This window comes from Eptatretus burgeri, chromosome 18 (assembly GCF_056783735.1).
Source record: "Eptatretus burgeri isolate ZD-2024b chromosome 18, Ebu_testis_v1, whole genome shotgun sequence".
Taxonomy (NCBI): Eukaryota; Metazoa; Chordata; class Myxini; order Myxiniformes; family Myxinidae; genus Eptatretus; species Eptatretus burgeri.
In genome coordinates, this window is record NC_140978.1 from 34,310,986 (window position 1) to 34,330,343 (window position 19,358).

At 45.9% G+C, this 19,358-nt stretch overlaps 1 protein-coding gene across 6 annotated transcripts in view; it reads left to right on the forward strand.

Annotated features, from left to right (window-relative positions):
* The window catches only part of ACTR8 (actin related protein 8), a 68,138-nt gene that overhangs the window by 22,695 nt on the left and 26,085 nt on the right, over positions 1–19,358 (forward strand). The window contains exon 12 of one of the 6 annotated variants that reach the window (XM_085864089.1): positions 1,743–1,794. The exons of 4 other annotated variants lie outside the window; for them this stretch is intronic. In XM_085864089.1, coding sequence (XP_085720215.1) covers positions 1,743–1,792 — 50 coding nt within the window. In that variant the 3' untranslated portion in view covers positions 1,793–1,794. Of the gene's footprint in view, positions 1–1,742; positions 1,795–15,202; positions 15,340–19,358 lie in introns of those variants that run through there. One more of the 6 variants, XM_085864091.1, reaches the window with a different exon arrangement.

A 19,358-nucleotide genomic window follows, 5' to 3' on the forward strand; every position in this document is an offset into this window, starting at 1 on the left:
ACTCCAACGATGTACATGACTGAAAATTGGGTGTTTCGATTAATTAAAACATCCCTTTTGAAGATAAATTAATGGCCTTATTTAATTATATCCTTTATCGGGCACATCCTCGGCCACCTTGCTCTTTGGGGTCTCACCGTGTCTCCTGGGTAACCTCACTGGGGTCTGTGCTTTTGGCCTGCTCAACCATGCCTTGATTTGGAACAGGCCGCAACGATTTCTTAAAGTTTTATTCCATCCCCCCCCCCCCCGCCCACTTTACTCACTCATATTATCGAATGCCTGTCATCATCGCTATGAATTGCTGTTTGCATCGCTTTTGTAAGTGCTATAGTTTTCAAATTCGAAGCTTGGAGTGATTTCATGCATTACTCTACTCACGGACTAATTAAAGTACATCATCAAAATATTACTTCGGTTTTGAGGATCAGATAGCATACAAAGTAAATAAGTTTTAAAATCTCTTATGAAATCTGATAATTTAAAGAAATAATGAGTCTTATAACTAAGCCGATATGTACCTATTTACTTTAAGGAAGCAAGGCTATATTCCCTCTTTCTCCATATAAACACAAGAAAATGTGAAATTTCCAAAGCATTAAACTTATCTTTTTCTACTGTTTGGAGAATTGTATTGAGTGACCAAAAAAATTGAGGAATGTGCCAAAATTAACCAGCTTCATTGAGCTGTATGATTTAATGCGTTCACTGGTAGACCTCACGCCCTGATGGACTGCTTATCCATAGCGTCTGCCAGATCTGTGTCTATATTTTCGTCGGTTTTGTGAGGTGCTCCACAGGAAATCAAAGCAAATTTGGTGAAAAACAGACGTTTTAAAATAAAGTTATAACTTCTGCGTGGCCCGCGAACTGATGCACCACGTGATGCATGCACAGATGAGCAGGTAACGTGGCGTATTATCTGCAATGTTTATTTCATGGGCGATTAAATTTTGCGATGTCTGCAGGGTTGTTCTACATTAAACAGCAACTCTTTTGTGGACAAAGGAAGACAGGCTTTAAGTTTAAAGGGATCCTATATGGTATGCAGCCACAGCCTGGCCAGCCATTCCTTATCATCCATTTAATTGGAGTGCTTGCTTGAGTGCTTTCACCACTTGCCAAGCACCCTATAGTCGATAGCAGTACAGTTCATGTCCCAAACAGGATGTACAGTTGGCAGTTGCTACAAGGTAAAGGTACATATGAGGCGCCGTGAGGAGGAGTGATGTAAGGGCCACATCGGCCATTTTGGAGTTAATGCCATATAGCACTATTTTAACCCTTCCCCTATCATCCGAGCATATCATCATATCATTAAAAATGTTGCTTACATCACTCCTCCTCGCTGGGCCTCATATATGGGTATAGAGTATAGACTATAGATTAACGAGGTATCCGTTCTGTGCACAAAAGGGTCTGGACAGCCGCTGGACGGCTGATTTGCGAAGGACTTGGGTCAAAAATGTCAAATCCGCAAATGTTACGGGTGGAACCCCTGACATAATTTCCTCTTTCTGCTTTAAACTCAATCTCTCTATATTTTCATTCCAAACAGCATCATTCCAATCACAAACAAGTGAAATCCTTCAATTCAGCGCATGTGGTGAATCAAATGAGTACACTAATGTTAAAATATGCAATTTATGCTTTTTCAGTTGAAAAACAATTAAAAAGCGTACTTAATATTTGAAATGTAAAAATCTTGTTATTATTGTGATAAGCACCTTTATATATTACAGAAGGAATGAAATTGTTCGATACAGCGTGGCAGGAGGCCGCAAAAGAATGATTGTGAGTAAATTTCAACTACTAATGCATGACGAAACACTTGTTTATGGCTAATATTAAAGAGAATGATGGCATAAGAAGAACTTTGCTTTCTGCGTTCGGCGCGAAATGCCGTGGTGGACGGAAATGACGTCTTTCGTTCGTACATGAGGAGCGTTTCTTCGTTTTGTTTTGTTTTTCCGTCAAGCAATAAATTAAATGTTTTTCACATATATAACACATTAGTTTCACAAATTTCCATTGAAATACTCGGGTATTTCCGTCAATTGTCGCCATTTCCGTCGAGGTCACACTGCATCTACCGGACGGTCATCATTGGCTGTCTTGAGGCACGTGGGGGGGGGGGACACCGGAGACGTGTTAGACGACGCCGGGAACATTTCAAACTCGGTGCAATTGTATACAGTGCATGCGCTGTAATTAGTATTATACCATTAATATAACAAAATTCAATGCAACAAACATTCGTGAGGTAAACGAAGAGAAATGCAATTCTGACATTATTTATACCCAGATCAGGAGCAGCTTCATTCACATCGAAACTTAAAATCATAATTGCATTGAGGTATTTATGTAACCTCCCATCCATGGTAGAACACTGGCTGGGACCCTAAAATGTTCCACAAAAGGTTTGGCAGGGCTAGCCCCAAAACTGAGGGAGTAGTTCGGGGTCAGTTGTACAAACACTCCTGCTTCCATGCAGTGCTTTACAAAGGTTATATGGTTTCTCTTTGTCAGTTTCAAAGCAAATACATTTGATAACACCCAATTTCTGGTTGTTCACCATATTAATGTGTTTTCGTGGTTATAGAGCCAAATTTTTCCCACCTGTCACATTGTGTGTGTGTGTGTGTGTGTGTGTGTGTGTGTGTGTGTGTGTGTGTGTATGTGTGTGTATGTGTGTGTTTCACAAAGCATAACATTATCTGCTAACTCCCCAAACCTCTGTCTCTCTCTGTCTCTCTCTGTCTCTCTCTGTCTCTCTCTGTCTCTCTCTGTCTCTCTCTGTCTCTCTCTCTGTCTCTCTGTCTCTGTCTCTCTGTCTCTGTCTCTCTGTCTCTGTCTCTCTCTCTCTCTCTCTCTGTTTCTCTGTCTCTCTGTCTCTCTGTCTGTCTCTCTGTTTCTCTGTCTCTCTGTCTCTCTGTCTGTCTCTCTCTCATCCTCGCTCCGCCCCCTCCTAATACAGTGCAGCATCCTCCCACACCTCTCTCTCTCTCTCAGTTTCTGAACATATCTGGATGGTGATTATGCTTGGGTGGTAGTTGTCGCCGCCCGGACCCTCCCCTCGCACCACCCGCCTTCCAAACCCCCTTCCCCGCCATACAACTCTCCAGAGGTCGAGGAGAGGAAGGGGTGTCAAAGAATGTGTGAATTCGATGAAAGCTTTTTTTTTATCTCCCCCCACCCCCGCTTTCTCTCAAGTCCCCTGATCAAACACATATCCAGAACACCCTCTTCCCCACCCCCTCTCTTCCCCATCCTCCTCTCTCATGGACGAGGGGCGTGTCGGTTCGGGGCACCCTTCGGCGAGCTGCGGTTGGTGCTGTTAACGTGCTTGGCTCATCCCCATGCCACGCGGTCTGAGTGGCCTGGGCCACGCAGCACGCCCGTTTGATGGTGAATTGCATCAATGTAGAGGCGCGGGGTGATCTTTTTTCCCATGTGTGAGAGATGTTGGTGGTCGAGGTGGTGAGCTTTCGGTGAGCGAAAGTTGAGCAAGGTGAGACGCCGTTGTAAATCGGCGTGCAGATTCGAATGAAAGGGCGTGCCATCAGCGTCCTGTACATTGTTGGTGTTGAGTCTCTCATAGGGTGACTACCTGGGTGCGGTGCCTGCTTTGGTTTGTGTCATGGATAAAAGGAAAGGGTTGGATGGAAATCAGGATTGAAAAGAAGATAGAGAAATAATTATTAGACCTAGCTGTGAGACCCACGCAAAGTACTTCTTCCCGTTAACCTATTAGACTTGAGGGGAAGGTCTGACTGCACGAAGACCAACAAAATAACTGCCTGGGGATCACTATGTTGGGTGCCATTGCCTTTGAGGCATGTGGTTTTGCAGAACCACAACTAACACATATATATATATATATATATATATATATATATATATATATATATATATATATATATATATATATATATATATATATATATATATATATATATATATATATAGTTGCAGACATCCGGGGTGAGGTGAGCCACCTTGGGTTCCCACCAGACTCTTTGGAATCGCAGGCCATCGAACACGAATAACTTCGTGACTCTGCAGATTGCTTATAATCGACCGTGAACACCAATAACTCGACCATGTGACTTGGGGTCCTCCGTCTCATAACGCTTACCGAAAATTCACGCGGTTTAATTACCAGGAGACACACCCTCGGTACACCTTGCTTAAACCGGATCACCTTACCAGATCGGATGCAGTCGAACGTGACTGCCAATAATGTACCGGCTAGAAAACAGATCATTGGGGGTTAACACCATGGCTAGACAAGAGTACGAACCATGCTGGACCAATGAAGGAAAAGACAAAAACGAGCTGGGAGCATTTCTATGCAAAGCATTTATTTACAATGGTGAGGAAAGGTATGTGGCACATTGAATGCGGTTTATTTGTAGTATGTACAGCAGGGGATAGCAAGGAATTTGTGGGGTGTGACAAAAGGCAAGCAATCTTACAAAAGCATGCACAGAGCAGAGTTATCCAGTTATAACTTCTGCAATCTTAACTTGGACTAGGACAGGCGCCAAAACGCACGCACGCACGCACACACACACACACACACACACACTATGTAGCCTAGAGAGAGAGAAAGCAGATGAGGATATACGGCCTCCAATTACCTGGTGTGGTCAGTGGACCAACGCAACCCAGTCCGCTTGGGGAGAGGTTGGAGGGAGGAATACTGGTGGTGTCGTGCAATATGGCGGCGGGGGGGGGGGGTGGTGTCGTGCCAGAGTATAATGGGATTGCAAGTTACTGATGATGCTCTTTTGTGTATCCAAAGGAGACGGGATAGAGAGGTGTATGGAGAGAGAAGAGAAGATGTGTGAGGCGAAAGATCCTTAGCCTTGCCGTGTATAGGTCTGTTTGTGTAGCATGTACCGCCGTGGGACACTCCGCCTGAGCGTTCCCACCGCAAGATGTGGCGCGTTCTCTCCGGCTTAGTCACTTGACTAGTGCTCGTGGCAACATGCGCTCTGCATAGGTCCGTCTGGCTGCACGAGGGTGGCTAAATGTTAACAGCCCTGCCGGGAGTTTCGGCAGTCGCCCTGGACCAGGACCTCAAGAAGAAGCACGTCCTTGCAATTGTACACCAACAGCAAGTGAAGGGGGAGGCAACGAAGAACCAAGAGGAGCAGAGAAAAGACGGTGAACTGCTCCACCTTTCTTTAAGCCCCGGGTGAAGGGTGGGGTTATGACCCGAAAGCGATGTGCTGTGACCCAAATACTGCTTCTCCATTGGGCAACAGCGCCCCTAGCCACGCCCTGCCAGGCTCCCGTGGCCGGAAACTGTCTCAGTCACCCATCTGGCTCAACACACCCGGAGCTTCTGATTCAACATAGGGTATGAGCTGGCACCCTGGCCCTGAACGTGCTGTGAGTGCAATCTGAATGCTGAATAGCAATGCACACCTGCTACCCACCGGTCCCCTCTCATGAGTCAAAATGCACACCTGGGCCCCATACCAAACTCCTGGATCGCCCTTCCCGTGACCCCTCCTCGCCGCTCCTGTCTTGCTGTGGTCTGGCGACTGGACGAGGGTCGCATCAATCCTGCATGCCCACCCGGGACCTCCCCTGTGAGATGCGGTCGAGCTATTAACGTCGGTTGCTCAGCTCCGCATCGTACGGTCTGAGGACAGTCAGAGTCATGCAGCACTCCTCTGTATGGTGGCAAATTGTGGTGATGCAGAGGTACGAAGATGTGTGAGAATATTTTTATTTTACGTAGGAGGAGTTTATGGTCAATTGCTGAGGTTTGGAGAGTGAGGTGTGAAGCAAGATGAGATGCCGGTTAGAAATTGGCTTGCAGATTTGAATGAGATAATGGGGCCTGATGCACATGTGTAATAGTGTGCAGTGGGAATTTGGTGGTGGTTCCTAAGCTATGGGAGACATCGTGGTGTGCTTGCAATTTAATCACATATTGCATGGCGTATGTGCTTGCTTGCTTTGTACCATGGCTAAAAGGAAAGGGTTGGAATAGAAATCAGAATAGGAGATAGAGATAGTTAATAGACCTAACTAGAAGACCCACGCAATGCACTTCGTCCCGTTATCCCACAAGACAAGAGGGGAAGGTCTAACTGCACGAAGACCAACAAAATAACTGCCTGGGGATCACTGTATGTTGGGTGCTATTGCCTGAGAGGCATGTGGTTTTGTAGAACTGCAACTATATGTATATATGTATGTGTGTGTGTGTGTACATATACATATATTTATATATATATATATATATATATATATATATATATATATATATATATATATATATATATATATATATATACATATATATATATATATATACATATATACATATATATATATACATATATATATATATATATATATATATATATATATATATATATATATATATATATACATATATATACATATATATACATATATATACATATATATATATATATATATATATATATATATATATATATATATATATATATATATATACATATACATATACATATATATATATATATATATATATATATATATATATATATATATATATATATATATATATATACATATATATACATATATACATATACATATATATATATATATATATATATATATATATATATATATATATATATATATATATATACATATACATATATATGTATACATATACATATACATATATATATATATATATATATATATATATATATATATATATATATATATATATATATTGTTGCGGATTCGCGCCCGCCGGCGTGCGAGAGGCCACGTAACTCGAATCGAGGCACGTCGCCCACCGGACGGACAATCCCGTCGTGACCCTCTCGGACTAACGCCGGGAACTAGTCACGGGTGGGCCTTTCGGCCTCACCACGATCGTGCCAATCGGCCCCCCGCGTGGGATAGGGTTGCTCGCCAAATTTGACCTACCTAAGTACCCACACGGAGGGTAGACCGGGCGATCGCACCTCGCCGCAGGTCGACTTCGGACACGGGCCACTTTAAGCGACCCGTTCCGTACTATCGGGATAACCGAGCGGTGTTATCGTCAACCTCGACGGTTCGATTAATTATTGGGCGTATTTAGCCCACGACCAACCCTTTACGTGAAGTAAGATGGAGATTCAATAAAAGAAAAGACGAAGCGAAACGGGAAAAACAGTTCAACATAAAGCACATTTATTCCGCGGCAAACGGAAAGCACACATATACAATCACAACAATTATGCACCAAAAGCAAATGTAAAAGTAACACGACAATTCTGCACAAAAAGCAAATGCAACAAACGAGACACGATGCAGATCTACTACCGACTACGCGAGCACACGGCAACACTTACACAGTTTTACTTCACAGACGGCGCCGACTACACATATACTCCAAAGCAAAAGAAAAAGGAAGAGGCCACCCTCAACGATAAGGGGGCAGACGGGCCTGGGGCCGAGACCGCGTCGAGCCTACCCGTCTGGTGATGAGCCGCAAAATGGCGGCGGCGCCCCGACTCCGGGCCTTGCTGGCACTGCCTGGAATGGGGTGGGAACGGGGCCCCCTTCTCACACTATCTCAGCGCGGGGGGAAACGGGGGGGGTTGTTGATGCTCGGGGGGTGGAGGATATCTGGCTGGCTTGGGTCCCGCGACGAGCGACTCCACTGCGACCTCGACCGCGTTCCCGGCCTCCCCTCTCCGCAGCTCCCCGACTCTGACATGAGCGCAGACCTCCACAAAGCTTCTTGGCTTCTCCAGACTCTCCGGACCCCGACAGACACTCTCTCGACTGATTTCGCCGCCGCCACAACTCTCCAACTCTTCCCAACTGCCTCCTCTTCTCAACTCCCTCCAACTGCCCTGATTCGCTCCGCGCTCGGCGCTTTATAGTGCGACAGGAGAAATCATATGCAGATTTTTGGATCAGGAACGGCTCGGGGGTGGAGCCACACTCCCCATTGGACAGAGGAAAAGTGGGCGTGAATCATTCTTGATCCGCGAATCTGCATATAGCGATTATACTCCGACGCGCCTGGAGGCGGGGCCAAATCGCCCCACGCTCGCTGATAGGACGGAACAGAAGTGGGCGTGAATCATTCTTGATCCGATTTCTCGGAAAGGCTGGTGTTTTTGCACCCGCTGCTCGGTGCGCGCCCTTTACGAGTCCAGTATCGGTGCCCACAAGCGGCGCGGGAATGGCGGTGATGCGATGGTTGCGAGGGCGAGTTGTGACTGTAAAGGTCGTGGCTGTTGGCGTTGCTGTTGTTGTGAAGCGGCGTTGCGGTTGGTGGTTGGTGTGTGAAAGTGGTTGTGGAGAAGGTGGATGTTGTGAAGGCGGTTCTGGAGAAGGTGGCTGTGGTTGTCGAGATGCGGTTGGTGGTGGTTGTGGTGGTAGTAATGGCGGTTGGTCCAAAATAAAGATAGTAAAAGAAAAACGGCTATCTAAAAGGGTCGCAGCCCGAATGAATGACATTTATTCCCTCTAAACAACGGGTTTGGGCTAACTACACATATACTTACAGAGATATCTCACCTACGGGACCTGAATGGTGGCTTGCGAATTTCCTCAACCACTACAATATATATATATATATATATATATATATATATATATATATATATATATATATATATATATATATATATATATATATATATATATATTGTTGCGGTCTTCGCGCCCGCCGGCGTGCTGACGGCCACGTAACTCGAATCGCGGCACGTCGCCCACCGGACGGACAATCCAGTCGTGACCCTCTCGGACTAACGCCGGGAACCAGTCACGGGTGGACCTTTCGGTCTCACCGCGATCGAGCCAATCAGCCCCCGCGTGGGATAGGGTTGCTCGCCAAATTCGACCTACCTAAGTACCCACGCGGAGGGTAGACCGGGCGATCGCACCTCGCCGCAGGTCGACTTCGGACACGGGCCACTTAAGCGACCCGTTCCGTACTATCAGAATAACCGAGCGGTGTTATCGTCGACCTCGACGGTTCGATTAATTATCGGGCGTATTCAGCCCACTACCAACCCTTTACGTGAAGCAAGATGGGGATTCAATGGAGGAAAAGACGAAGCGAAGCGGGAGAACAGTTCAACAATAAAGCACATTTATTCGCGGCACACGGGAAGCACACAAATACAATTCCACCAAATGCACACAAAAAAGAAAACACAATTCCATTTACACAAAAAGCAAACATAAAAGTGAAAACACAGTGCAGAGCTAATACCGACTACCGAGCACACGGCAACACTTATACAATTCTACTTCACAGACGGCGCCGACAACACATACCCAAAACCAAGGAAAAGAATACCCTCAAGGATGAGGCAGGCCTGAGGCCGAGACCGGGTCGGGCCTACCCGTCTGGTGATGAGACGCGGAGCGGCGATGGCCCCGCAACCCGCGGGCCTCGTGGACAGTGCCTGGCAGGGGGTGGGAACGGGGCCCCCTTGGTCGCACTATCTCAGCGCGGGGGGAAACAGGAGGGGGTTGCTGATGCTCGGGGTATAGAGGATCTTTATTATCCCTGGTGTGCGTCTCCACCTCGGCCAGGTCGCGCTGCCGGCCTCCCTCGGGCGTGCAGCTCCTGGCACCGACGCGAGCACCCCCTCGTCCGACTCTCTTCAGCTTCTCCAGCCACTGCAGGCTTCGGGCTCCAGACTTCTTTCGTTCTCGTTCTCGTTCGTTCCGACTCCTTCTCGTTCTCGTTTGCGACTCCTTCTCGTTCTCGTTTGCGACTCTCTTCTGACTGACGAACACCGTCCTTTTATCCCCCCGTAACTTCGCCTTTGACCCCCTCCCTTTGACCTTTCACCTCGCTCCCCATTGGCCCGAGAAAAAGTGGGCGTGAAGGCTTTTTGATCCACAAATTTGCATATATCGATCGCCCTGGGGCGGGCCAGTCGCCCCTCGCTCACCGATTGGACGGCAAAAAGTGGGCGTGTGTTGTTTTTGATCCGTTTTTGAAGCACAAAATCCGTGATTTTGTACACGCTGTTCGACGCGCGTTCTGCATGAGTCCAACACCGGTACCCACAGCGGGGCAAGAACGGTGGCGATGCTACGGTGGCGAGGTGTGACGGGAAGGTCGTGGCGGTTGTGGTGAAGCGGTGGTTGTGGTTGTAATTGTGATGGTAATCCTGGCGGTTGGTCCAAAATAAAGATAGTAAAAGAAAAACGGCTATCCTGAAGAGTCGCAGCACGTATAAATGACATGTATTCCCACTAGACAACGGGTTTGGACCTAACTACACATGTACTTACCGAGATACCTCACCTAAGGGACCTGAATGGTGGTTTGCGAATTTGGTAACCACAACAATATATATATATATATATATATATATATATATATATATATATATATATATATATTGTTATGTAGAGTGGGGCATTTATATCTGACACATTTGCAATCTTTCCAGCCGGAAGCAGTCTTGGCATAACTAATTCTTGTTATCCCGCCACCTCCCGCAGGGAGGGAGGGGGATATTGTAATCGTCCAGTTTGTCTGTCTGTCTGTTTGCAACTTTACGGCAAAACGGCTTTAGCAAACACTGTCAAATTTAATCAACAGGTGGGCAATGAACCTTGGACGACCCCATTAACTTTTGGGTCCAATTGGATCAAAGGTCAAGATCAAGGTCACAAAGATCGAAATCGTTTTTCGCTCATAACTTTGTCAAAAATGATCTGATTTACTTCAAACTAAGCTTATAGTGAACCTTATTCTATTTGCCACTTATAATCCTACCCATTCCTATCGTGAAAAATGCATATTTGTGAAGATCGGTAGGGTCCGAAGTTTTGGGGGTCATGGTCATTGGTCAAAATTACAAATTCTCCATTAAAACTAAAACATGATTACGAAAATACAACTTTACGGGAAAACGGCAGGCTCAAACACTGTCAAATTGTATCCACAGGTGGGTAATGAACCTCGGACGACCCCATTAACTTTTGGGTCCAATTAGGTCGAAGGTCAAGAGCAGGTCACGAAAAGGTCAAAATCGTTTTTCGCTCATAACATCGTCAAAAATGATCCGATTTACTTCAAACTAAGCTTATAGTGAACCTTATTCTATTTGTGACTTATCCTAACAATCCTATAGTGAAAAATGCATATTTGTGAAGATCGGGGTTAATGATGTATCAAATTTAAATTTGATCTCCAAAATAATTTTATGCCTTAAATGGGCGGGATTTGTTGTGCCTGGCACCACTTGTTTTTTTTTGTTTTTCAGATGGAGCACGTTAAATGCAATGAGGATTATTTTTTTTTTTTATGTAATGAGCACGCCAATTTCACAAACAAGGTCATCATGACAGACGAGGCACACTGATTTGGCAGATTTAACTCCACCAGATTTCTTCCTATGGGGATTTCTGAAGGGTAAAGTTTATAAGGAACATCCAACATCGATGGATGAATTGAAGGCAAACATCACTGCAACAATCTGCTCTATTGATCAAGAGACATTGCTTGCATTAATGAATAATATGATGATCTGCTGTCATGAATGCACGAATTTGAAAGGGGCCCATTTGTCTGATGTAATTTTTAATAAATAAAGAAGCAAAATTGATTTTTAGGTCATCTCGAAAGCCGGACCGAATGTCCGTACGTCCGTCGACAATTTTTCTTTCCGATCTTGGTGAAATTTCGTATGTGGGTAGAGGTCGATGAGTGTTGCACAACGATATAACTTTTGTCCAGGTTCAAGGTCAGGGACGAGGTCACGAGGTCACGTAAGTTATAAAAATCGCCATTTTCAAAACCTATCTAGTCTGCCATTCTACAAGATATTCGGCAACTGTTTATTGATTATGATAGTAAAAAATATTATCTTGTATCTAACCGGACAGATTTTTGAATTTCCTTCCCGTTTGATCGTCACGTGATCTGGAAGATTGCCAAAAACGCCGATGCGATTCGCAAAGAAGGAAGGAAGGTGAAACAAAATATAATATGGAATCGGCAAAGCCGAGAAGCGAACGTAGAATTCTTCTTGCATTCGCTTCTGACTTTACATAAAACTTGTTCACAACTGTATACTTGCCAACGATACCCTGGTACGTGTAAGCGCCGCACAGCTGATGATTTTGACGCAATTTCCGGTTACTTCGGCCTGGATTCGGGATCAGCGAACAAATGATGTAAATCGCGATTAAAAAAAATATTTTTTGATGATGCGGGAGATATCTTTATTAAAATTAACTTTGGGGGAAAAATAATTGAATAAATAAATAAATAAACGATCACTTCAGGTCAAGAATAAAAGAAATTAAAAGTTCCGGAAAGAGTCAAAATCACTCCCGGTAATGTTAAATACTAAATAAACACTTCCTGTCATGAAAAAATCACCTTCGGAAGTATAAAATTAACTTTGGGGAAAAACTAATTGAATGAATAAATAAATAAACACTTCCGGTCATGATCACCCGGCATGCATCATTCCCCATGAAAAAAACCGGAAACAAAAAACGGAAGCAAAATGGTCATAGCCAATGACATGGATTCACAATTGCCAAGGTATTGTGTTGTTTTTGTTGTTTCCTATTCTCTCATGTGCATGCGTTAAGTAATATTCACAAGATAGAAATAAAACCCAATTGTGTTTATACACCGCACAGCGTTTAACAACCGCAAGCAAAAAGTCATAGCTCACGCCACTGATTCGAAATAGCCAGGGCTATTGTGTTGTTGTTGTTGTTGTTATTTCCTATTCTCTCACGTGCACGCGTTAAGTATTAAGCTCACTTCGTTCGCTATAAAACACATTTTTAGCCTTTTATATTTATACATTTTTCCGCCGAAGGTGCAAAAGTTTCAAAACCCGAAATGTAAACGTCAGCATTTATTTTCAAAATATAATTTCGTGTGCGTGCCAAAATGCCGAGTCATCTTTAACCAAACTGTGCAGTAGTCCGGTCATGGCGTCTGAGCAGTGGCCAGCGTGGTTCAGATTGACTGTGGTTTCTGGGGCGAAGGTGATTGTTAAGAAGTATGTCGGCGGTATAAATTCGAGTGACTGTATTGGTGATTTAATTACGCAACATCTTGACAACGAATATTCTGGCCGAACGATTGCATCAATTCAGTGCATCAGCAGGGATGATTCGCAGGCTCCACTCGATCGTGCCGATATCTAACATGATCACCGGTGGACATAGGGCTGCAGGCTGTGGGGCGAGGCCACGGATCCCGGATGAGGGGATAAGTGATAAATTGTGCTACATGCTTGGGCTTTCTGATTAATATATCAATGAGTACATTCCATAATTAATGAATTAATAATTAATGAATCTGGCATACAAAATGTTTTTTCATACCTGACATGTTACTTTGTGCAGTGTTACGAAACTTCTGTGGAATCTATATATTAATACTGAAGGAACAATTTTGTGCTCCTCCTGGCGGTCGCGTCACGTTTTTCTCGGTACTGTGACCTGGACTGAAAGAAACTTCGTACCTGTAATAGTCAACTTTCAAATCTGAAGCAGAATAAACACTTTTCGTTTTACATTCGTTTACATGGCGACTTGTGACGTCACCGCTGAGAGGCGTCAGGACGTCATGACATCATCGGTCATTCGGTAACGTCATTACGTCCGTCGTCGACAGACCGTTACCGCTGAGAGGTGTAATTCCACTCCTCGAAAATAGCGACTGCAATGTAAAACCCTCTTCTGCACATGGTAAGTACCTCAGAATGTGAATTTTACACAAAAAATGTAACAAGAAACATTGTATCTTCTATCTATATATTAATACTGAAGGACCAATTTTGTGCTCCTCCTAGCGGTCGTGTCACATTCTTCTCGGTACTGTGACCTGGACTGAAAGAAACTTCTATTCGTACCTGTAAGAGTGCATCGCACATCGTGGCAATAGTCAACCTTCAAATCTGAAGCAGAATAAACACTTCGTTGAAACGGGGGTGAGGAGTGAAGAGGCGGGGGCGGGGGATGAAGAGACAGGGGCAGGGAGTGAAGAGGCGGGGGGCAAGGAAAGCAAATTTTTGGGTGGGGGTAAGCAAATTGAAATCGGGAAACGGGGGGGAAATGGGGCGGGGATGAGTGGGCGGGGGCTGGGGTGAATTTGGCGGGATTGAGTGAGGGGGTGGACAGGGGGCGGGGAATCAAGAGACTGGGGCGGGGAGTGAAGAGGCGGGGGTAATTAAATTTTTGGGCGGGGGTAAGCAAATTGAAGGCGGAGGGGGGGAATGGGGCAGGGGCGGGGGATGAGTAGGCGGGGCAAGCACGCCCTGTCCAGTCCATGTCCCTCGAGTGTGGGTGAGCTGGTGAGGGTGGTTGAATGAACGGAATCCGTCTGTGACGGGGTTTCGGCTAGTTAATAATTAATGAATTTGCTCGATCTAACGATTTTTCAAACCTCAATATCTCTATAAATACTTGACCAATTTTCATTCTGAAAGTTGCATTATAATCAGTGAAGAATAATCTACAGGATTATCATAATCTCCCAGAGCTAAGCCTATTTTTTTTCGACAACCGCAAGTGAAATATTCCCAGAGAGTGGACGGACCGGAGAACCACGTATTGCACTTACTGGTGATTCTGATGTGTTAATCCGGGTACTAAATGAACAATACATATTTATTAATTATATCATTAGTAGTGTTATCCTAGTGTATCTCTGTGAACTATTTCAATCTAAACAGTTAGTTTGGACTGTTTCGCGGTTACCTGAACTGAACATTGATAACTTGTGGTATTATAGAGATGACCGTCACCCCCACACGGGGGTTATTTTTAAAACATGAGGTATGTGGCCTATGTTGTATAGAAATTTTATTTTATTTGGTTTAGAAACAAAAAAGTTATAAGCATAATAAAACCATCAGATATAAATACCCCACCATGTATATATTGTTACTGTGGTGAATTGACGTGAATTGAGGGACATGACGCGGGATCACATGTTGTGCGTCTCGCGTATAAGGGGAGGTCTCTGCGGCACGAGTGATTGTCCCCGGGGCATTGCTATTGACATCGGCTGTTCACTTGATGCTCGTTAACTGAAGGTGCTCATTGACTGGTGAGAATGGAGATTATATCGAACTCCGTGCTTACGCGGATTGTCTGCAATGATTAACTGCACATGTATACGTTACTGCTTATGTACTCCTAGCTGAACCTGTATTCCCCGGTGTGCCCACAGAAGCGGCTCCAATCAAATGGAATAAAGCCTAAACTCTGAAGGTTCATCTCTCGCTCTCATTTCAATTTATTCCATTTGATTTTCTCGGCTCTCTCAACCAAAGATGGACAAGATCTACAAACCAGAGAGGTTCGACGCAGACCCAAACGCGACTGACGCAGAAATGAAATGGTCGCATTGGTTCTGTTCCTTCTCACACTATCTGACCATCATCGAGGAGGGAGCTGACAAATTTGCCGCTCTCGTGAATCATGTCTCGCCCAGCGTGTACTGGCTCTTCTCGGGGTGCGACACTTACGAAGCAGCGATCGAGGTGCTGCAAGCGCTCTACGTGAAGCCCAAGAACGAGGTATACATACGACATCTTCTCAACACACGCAAGCAAGCAGCCGGGGAGACAATCGATCAGTTCCTGCAAGCTCTGAATCAGCTGGGAAAAGACGGCAGCTTCCGGGCGGTAAGCGCCGAGGAACACCGAAAGGAAGCCACACGGGAGGCATTCATCCAAGGACTCAGATCAGCCCACATACGGCAACGCTTACTAGAGAAAGCGCAACCCACTCTTGACAAGGTAGTCGATCAGGCTCGAGCGATGGATACGGCTCAGCAGCAATCTGAGTCATTTGGGACACCGATGCTGCTCATGAACGCTGCTACGATGGGAACCCAAGGAACCCCACTGGCACAGACACAGCCAGACATAGGGGATGGAGAAACACCCGAGGAGCCGGATACCCAGACCTCGTCAAACTCCTCAGCAACTGCTCCGGTTGGTAAATGCTTCTTTTGTGGGTACAAAAGGCATCCTCGTCAAAAATGTCCCGCCAGAGATGCCACATGCATGAATTGCGACAAGAAAGGGCATTATGCCAGGGTATGTAAATCTACTCTAAGGAGAAATAAACCCACTTCTGCGGCTCTCTACTCGCAAAATAAATTGACTGCAGCCTCCCGGGGAATCTATCCAAGGCTATCATCAACGTACGAATTAACGGGCATATGGCTGAGGCACTGATTGATACCGGTAGCTCTGAAAGTTTCGTCAACAGCTCGCTAGTGAAGGGCAGGAAATGGGTAATCCACCCGACTGACAATACGGTATGCATGGCCGCCACCTCACTACAATCCCGCGTACGAGGGTACTGCAATGTTGAATTGGACGTAAAAGGGTACACGCATCGGGATGTAAAGGTACTGGTGCTTCGTGATTTGTGCGCAGACGTAATTCTGGGTCATAATGTCCTCAAGCAGCACACGAGCGTCGAAATACCCTTTGGAGGAAGCAAGCCTCGTCTAATTTTAAATGCGTTGACCACCGCGGAGGTGACGTCCCCCAGCTGTTCGCTAACTTGTCGCCGGTCTGCAAACCGATAGCGATCAAATCGCGGCGATATACCACTGCTGACATGAATTTCATCACTTCGGAAACCAAGCGATTACTGGAGGAGGGAATTATAGAACCGAGCGATTCGCCATGGCGCGCACAGGTGTTAGTAACCAGCAGTCAGAACCATAAGAAACGAATGGTTGTCGATTATTCCCAAACGGTCAATCGCTTCACCCAACTCGACGCCTACCCCCTGCCGCGCATAGATGAGATGGTCGAACGCGTGGCCAATTATAAGGTATTCAGTACCATCGACTTGCGAAGCGCCTATCATCAAATTCCCATCCGAGAGGAAGACAAACCTTACACTGCATTCCAGGCAGGGCGGCGCCTCTACCAGTTCAGAAGGATACCATTCGGTGTCACGAATGGAGTAGCTTGCTTCCAACGGGTTATGGACGACATCATCTCAGATGAAAACCTCAAAGACACTTTTGTTTACGTGGATAATGTCACAGTGTGCAGTAGGGATCAGAGGGAACATGATAGGAATCTGGACAGATTCTTGAGCATTGCTAGAAAATATAATCTGACTCTCAACTACGAGAAATGCATATTCTCGGCAAGGTCAATTGACCTTCTCGGCTACACAATAGCCGACGGCACAATTAAGCCTGATCCTGAGCGATTGCGCCCGCTCCGTGAGCTTCCACCACCTCAGGACTTGCAGACAATGTGCCGGGTGATCGGGATGTTCGCTTACTATGCGAGATGGATTTCGCAATACTCCGAGAAAATACATCCCCTAGTGCATTGCAAAAACTTTCCACCAGATGCCGCTGTTGTAAGAGCTTTCCACAATCTCAAGGATGATATCAGTAAGTCCGTGGTTTTATCGATCGACAGCTCGGTGCCCTTCGTGGTGGAGACCGACGCTTCAAATCACGCCATAGCTGCTACACTTAATCAGTCTGGGCGGCCGGTCGCGTTCTTCTCGAGAACTCTCTCTAGAAGCGAGCAGAGACACTCAGCGATAGAGAAGGAAGCGTACGCCATCGTTGAAGCGCTGCGGAAATGGAGACATTATTTACTGGGAAACCACTTCACGCTCGTTACGGACCAACGATCCGTGGCATTCATGTTTGATGGGAAAAATAACGGGAAAATTAAGAATGAAAAAATTATGAGATGGCGGATAGACCTAGCTTGCTACAGATACGACATTGTTTACCGGCCCGGGAAAGAAAACCCTGCTGCAGATACCTTCTCCCGGGTCTACAGTTCGGCAACAATCAGTCAGGCTTTGCAAGACCTCCATGTGTCTCTGTGCCACCCAGGGGTAACCAGGATGGCACATTTCGTACGCAGACAAAATCTTCCCTATTCTGTTGAAGATATTAAACAAATGAATGCTTCATGCCCTGTTTGTGCTGAACTAAAACCCAGATTCTATGGCGCGGCATCTGGCAGACTGATCAAGGCCACTTCCCCCTTCGAGAGACTAAACATCGACTTCAAAGGGCCCCTGCCGACCGAAACAGACAACAGATACATATTCACCGTTGTTGATGAATATTCAAGGTTCCCTTTCGCGTTTCCGTGCTCGGATATGACCTCGGGCACTGTCGTAAAATGTCTCTCTGACCTCTTCGCTATGTTTGGGAGACCTTCGTACATACATTCAGACAGAGGGCCGTGTTTCATGTCGGCCGGGCTAAAACAATTCCTATTAGAGCACGGCATAGCAACTAGTCGAACGACGGGTTACAACCCACAGGGAAACGGGCAGGTGGAACGGTATAATGGAGTTATTTGGAAAGCCGTAACTCTGGCGCTGAAATCGAGAGGACTGGGCCCCGAGCGATGGGAGGTTACTCTTCCCGACGCTCTGAATTCCATACGCTCTTTGCTCTGCACGTCCACAAATGCCACTCCTCACGAACGTATGTTTACTCACCAACGACGTTATGTTGACGGTCAAACGGTGCCCAACTGGCTCACCCATCCCGGTACAGTGTTCATGAAACGCCCGGTACGACAAAGCAAGTATGAACCGCTGGTGGAGGGGGTCGAACTCATTGACACTAATCCAGAGTATGCTCATGTCAGGCTCCCGGATGGCAGGGAGACCACTGTGTCGGTTCGCCATCTGGCTCCCTCAGGTACTCCTCCCGCCGGTACACCACCTTCTGGCACTCCTCCTTCTGACATTTCCCCCCCAGGAACTCCGCCAGGCGACGGGGCTGCCGCGTTCCACCCGAGAGCGATCGAGGAGTCATCCCCGGCACAAGTCGAGGCTCACCAAGAGGATCGGGAGTCTCCCTCAAGTGAAACTGCCGTTTACTCCCGGAGAGGTCGACGAATAAGGCCCCCTCGACGACTCAATCTGTAAAGGGGATTATCGGCATTCTCGCTGCTCATGCTCCTCTATGCCCATTATATCATATATCGATGCTCATTTCCATGCTCCTACAACTCAAAATAATCACTGCTTGGCATGTATGCTTCTGTAGATCTATTAGTCCGCGTTGCTTGAAATGTATACTCCTATAGTGCTAAAGCAATCATGGTGTGTAAGATGGGCCCCTAGTTACATTTTAAAGGTGGGGAGAATGTGGTGAATTGACGTGAATTGAGGGACATGACGCGGGATCACATGTTGTGCGTCTCGCGTATAAGGGGAGGTCTCTGCGGCACGAGTGATTGTCCCCGGGGCATTGCTATTGACATCGGCTGTTCACTTGATGCTCGTTAACTGAAGGTGCTCATTGACTGGTGAGAATGGAGATTATATCGAACTCCGTGCTTACGCGGATTGTCTGCAATGAT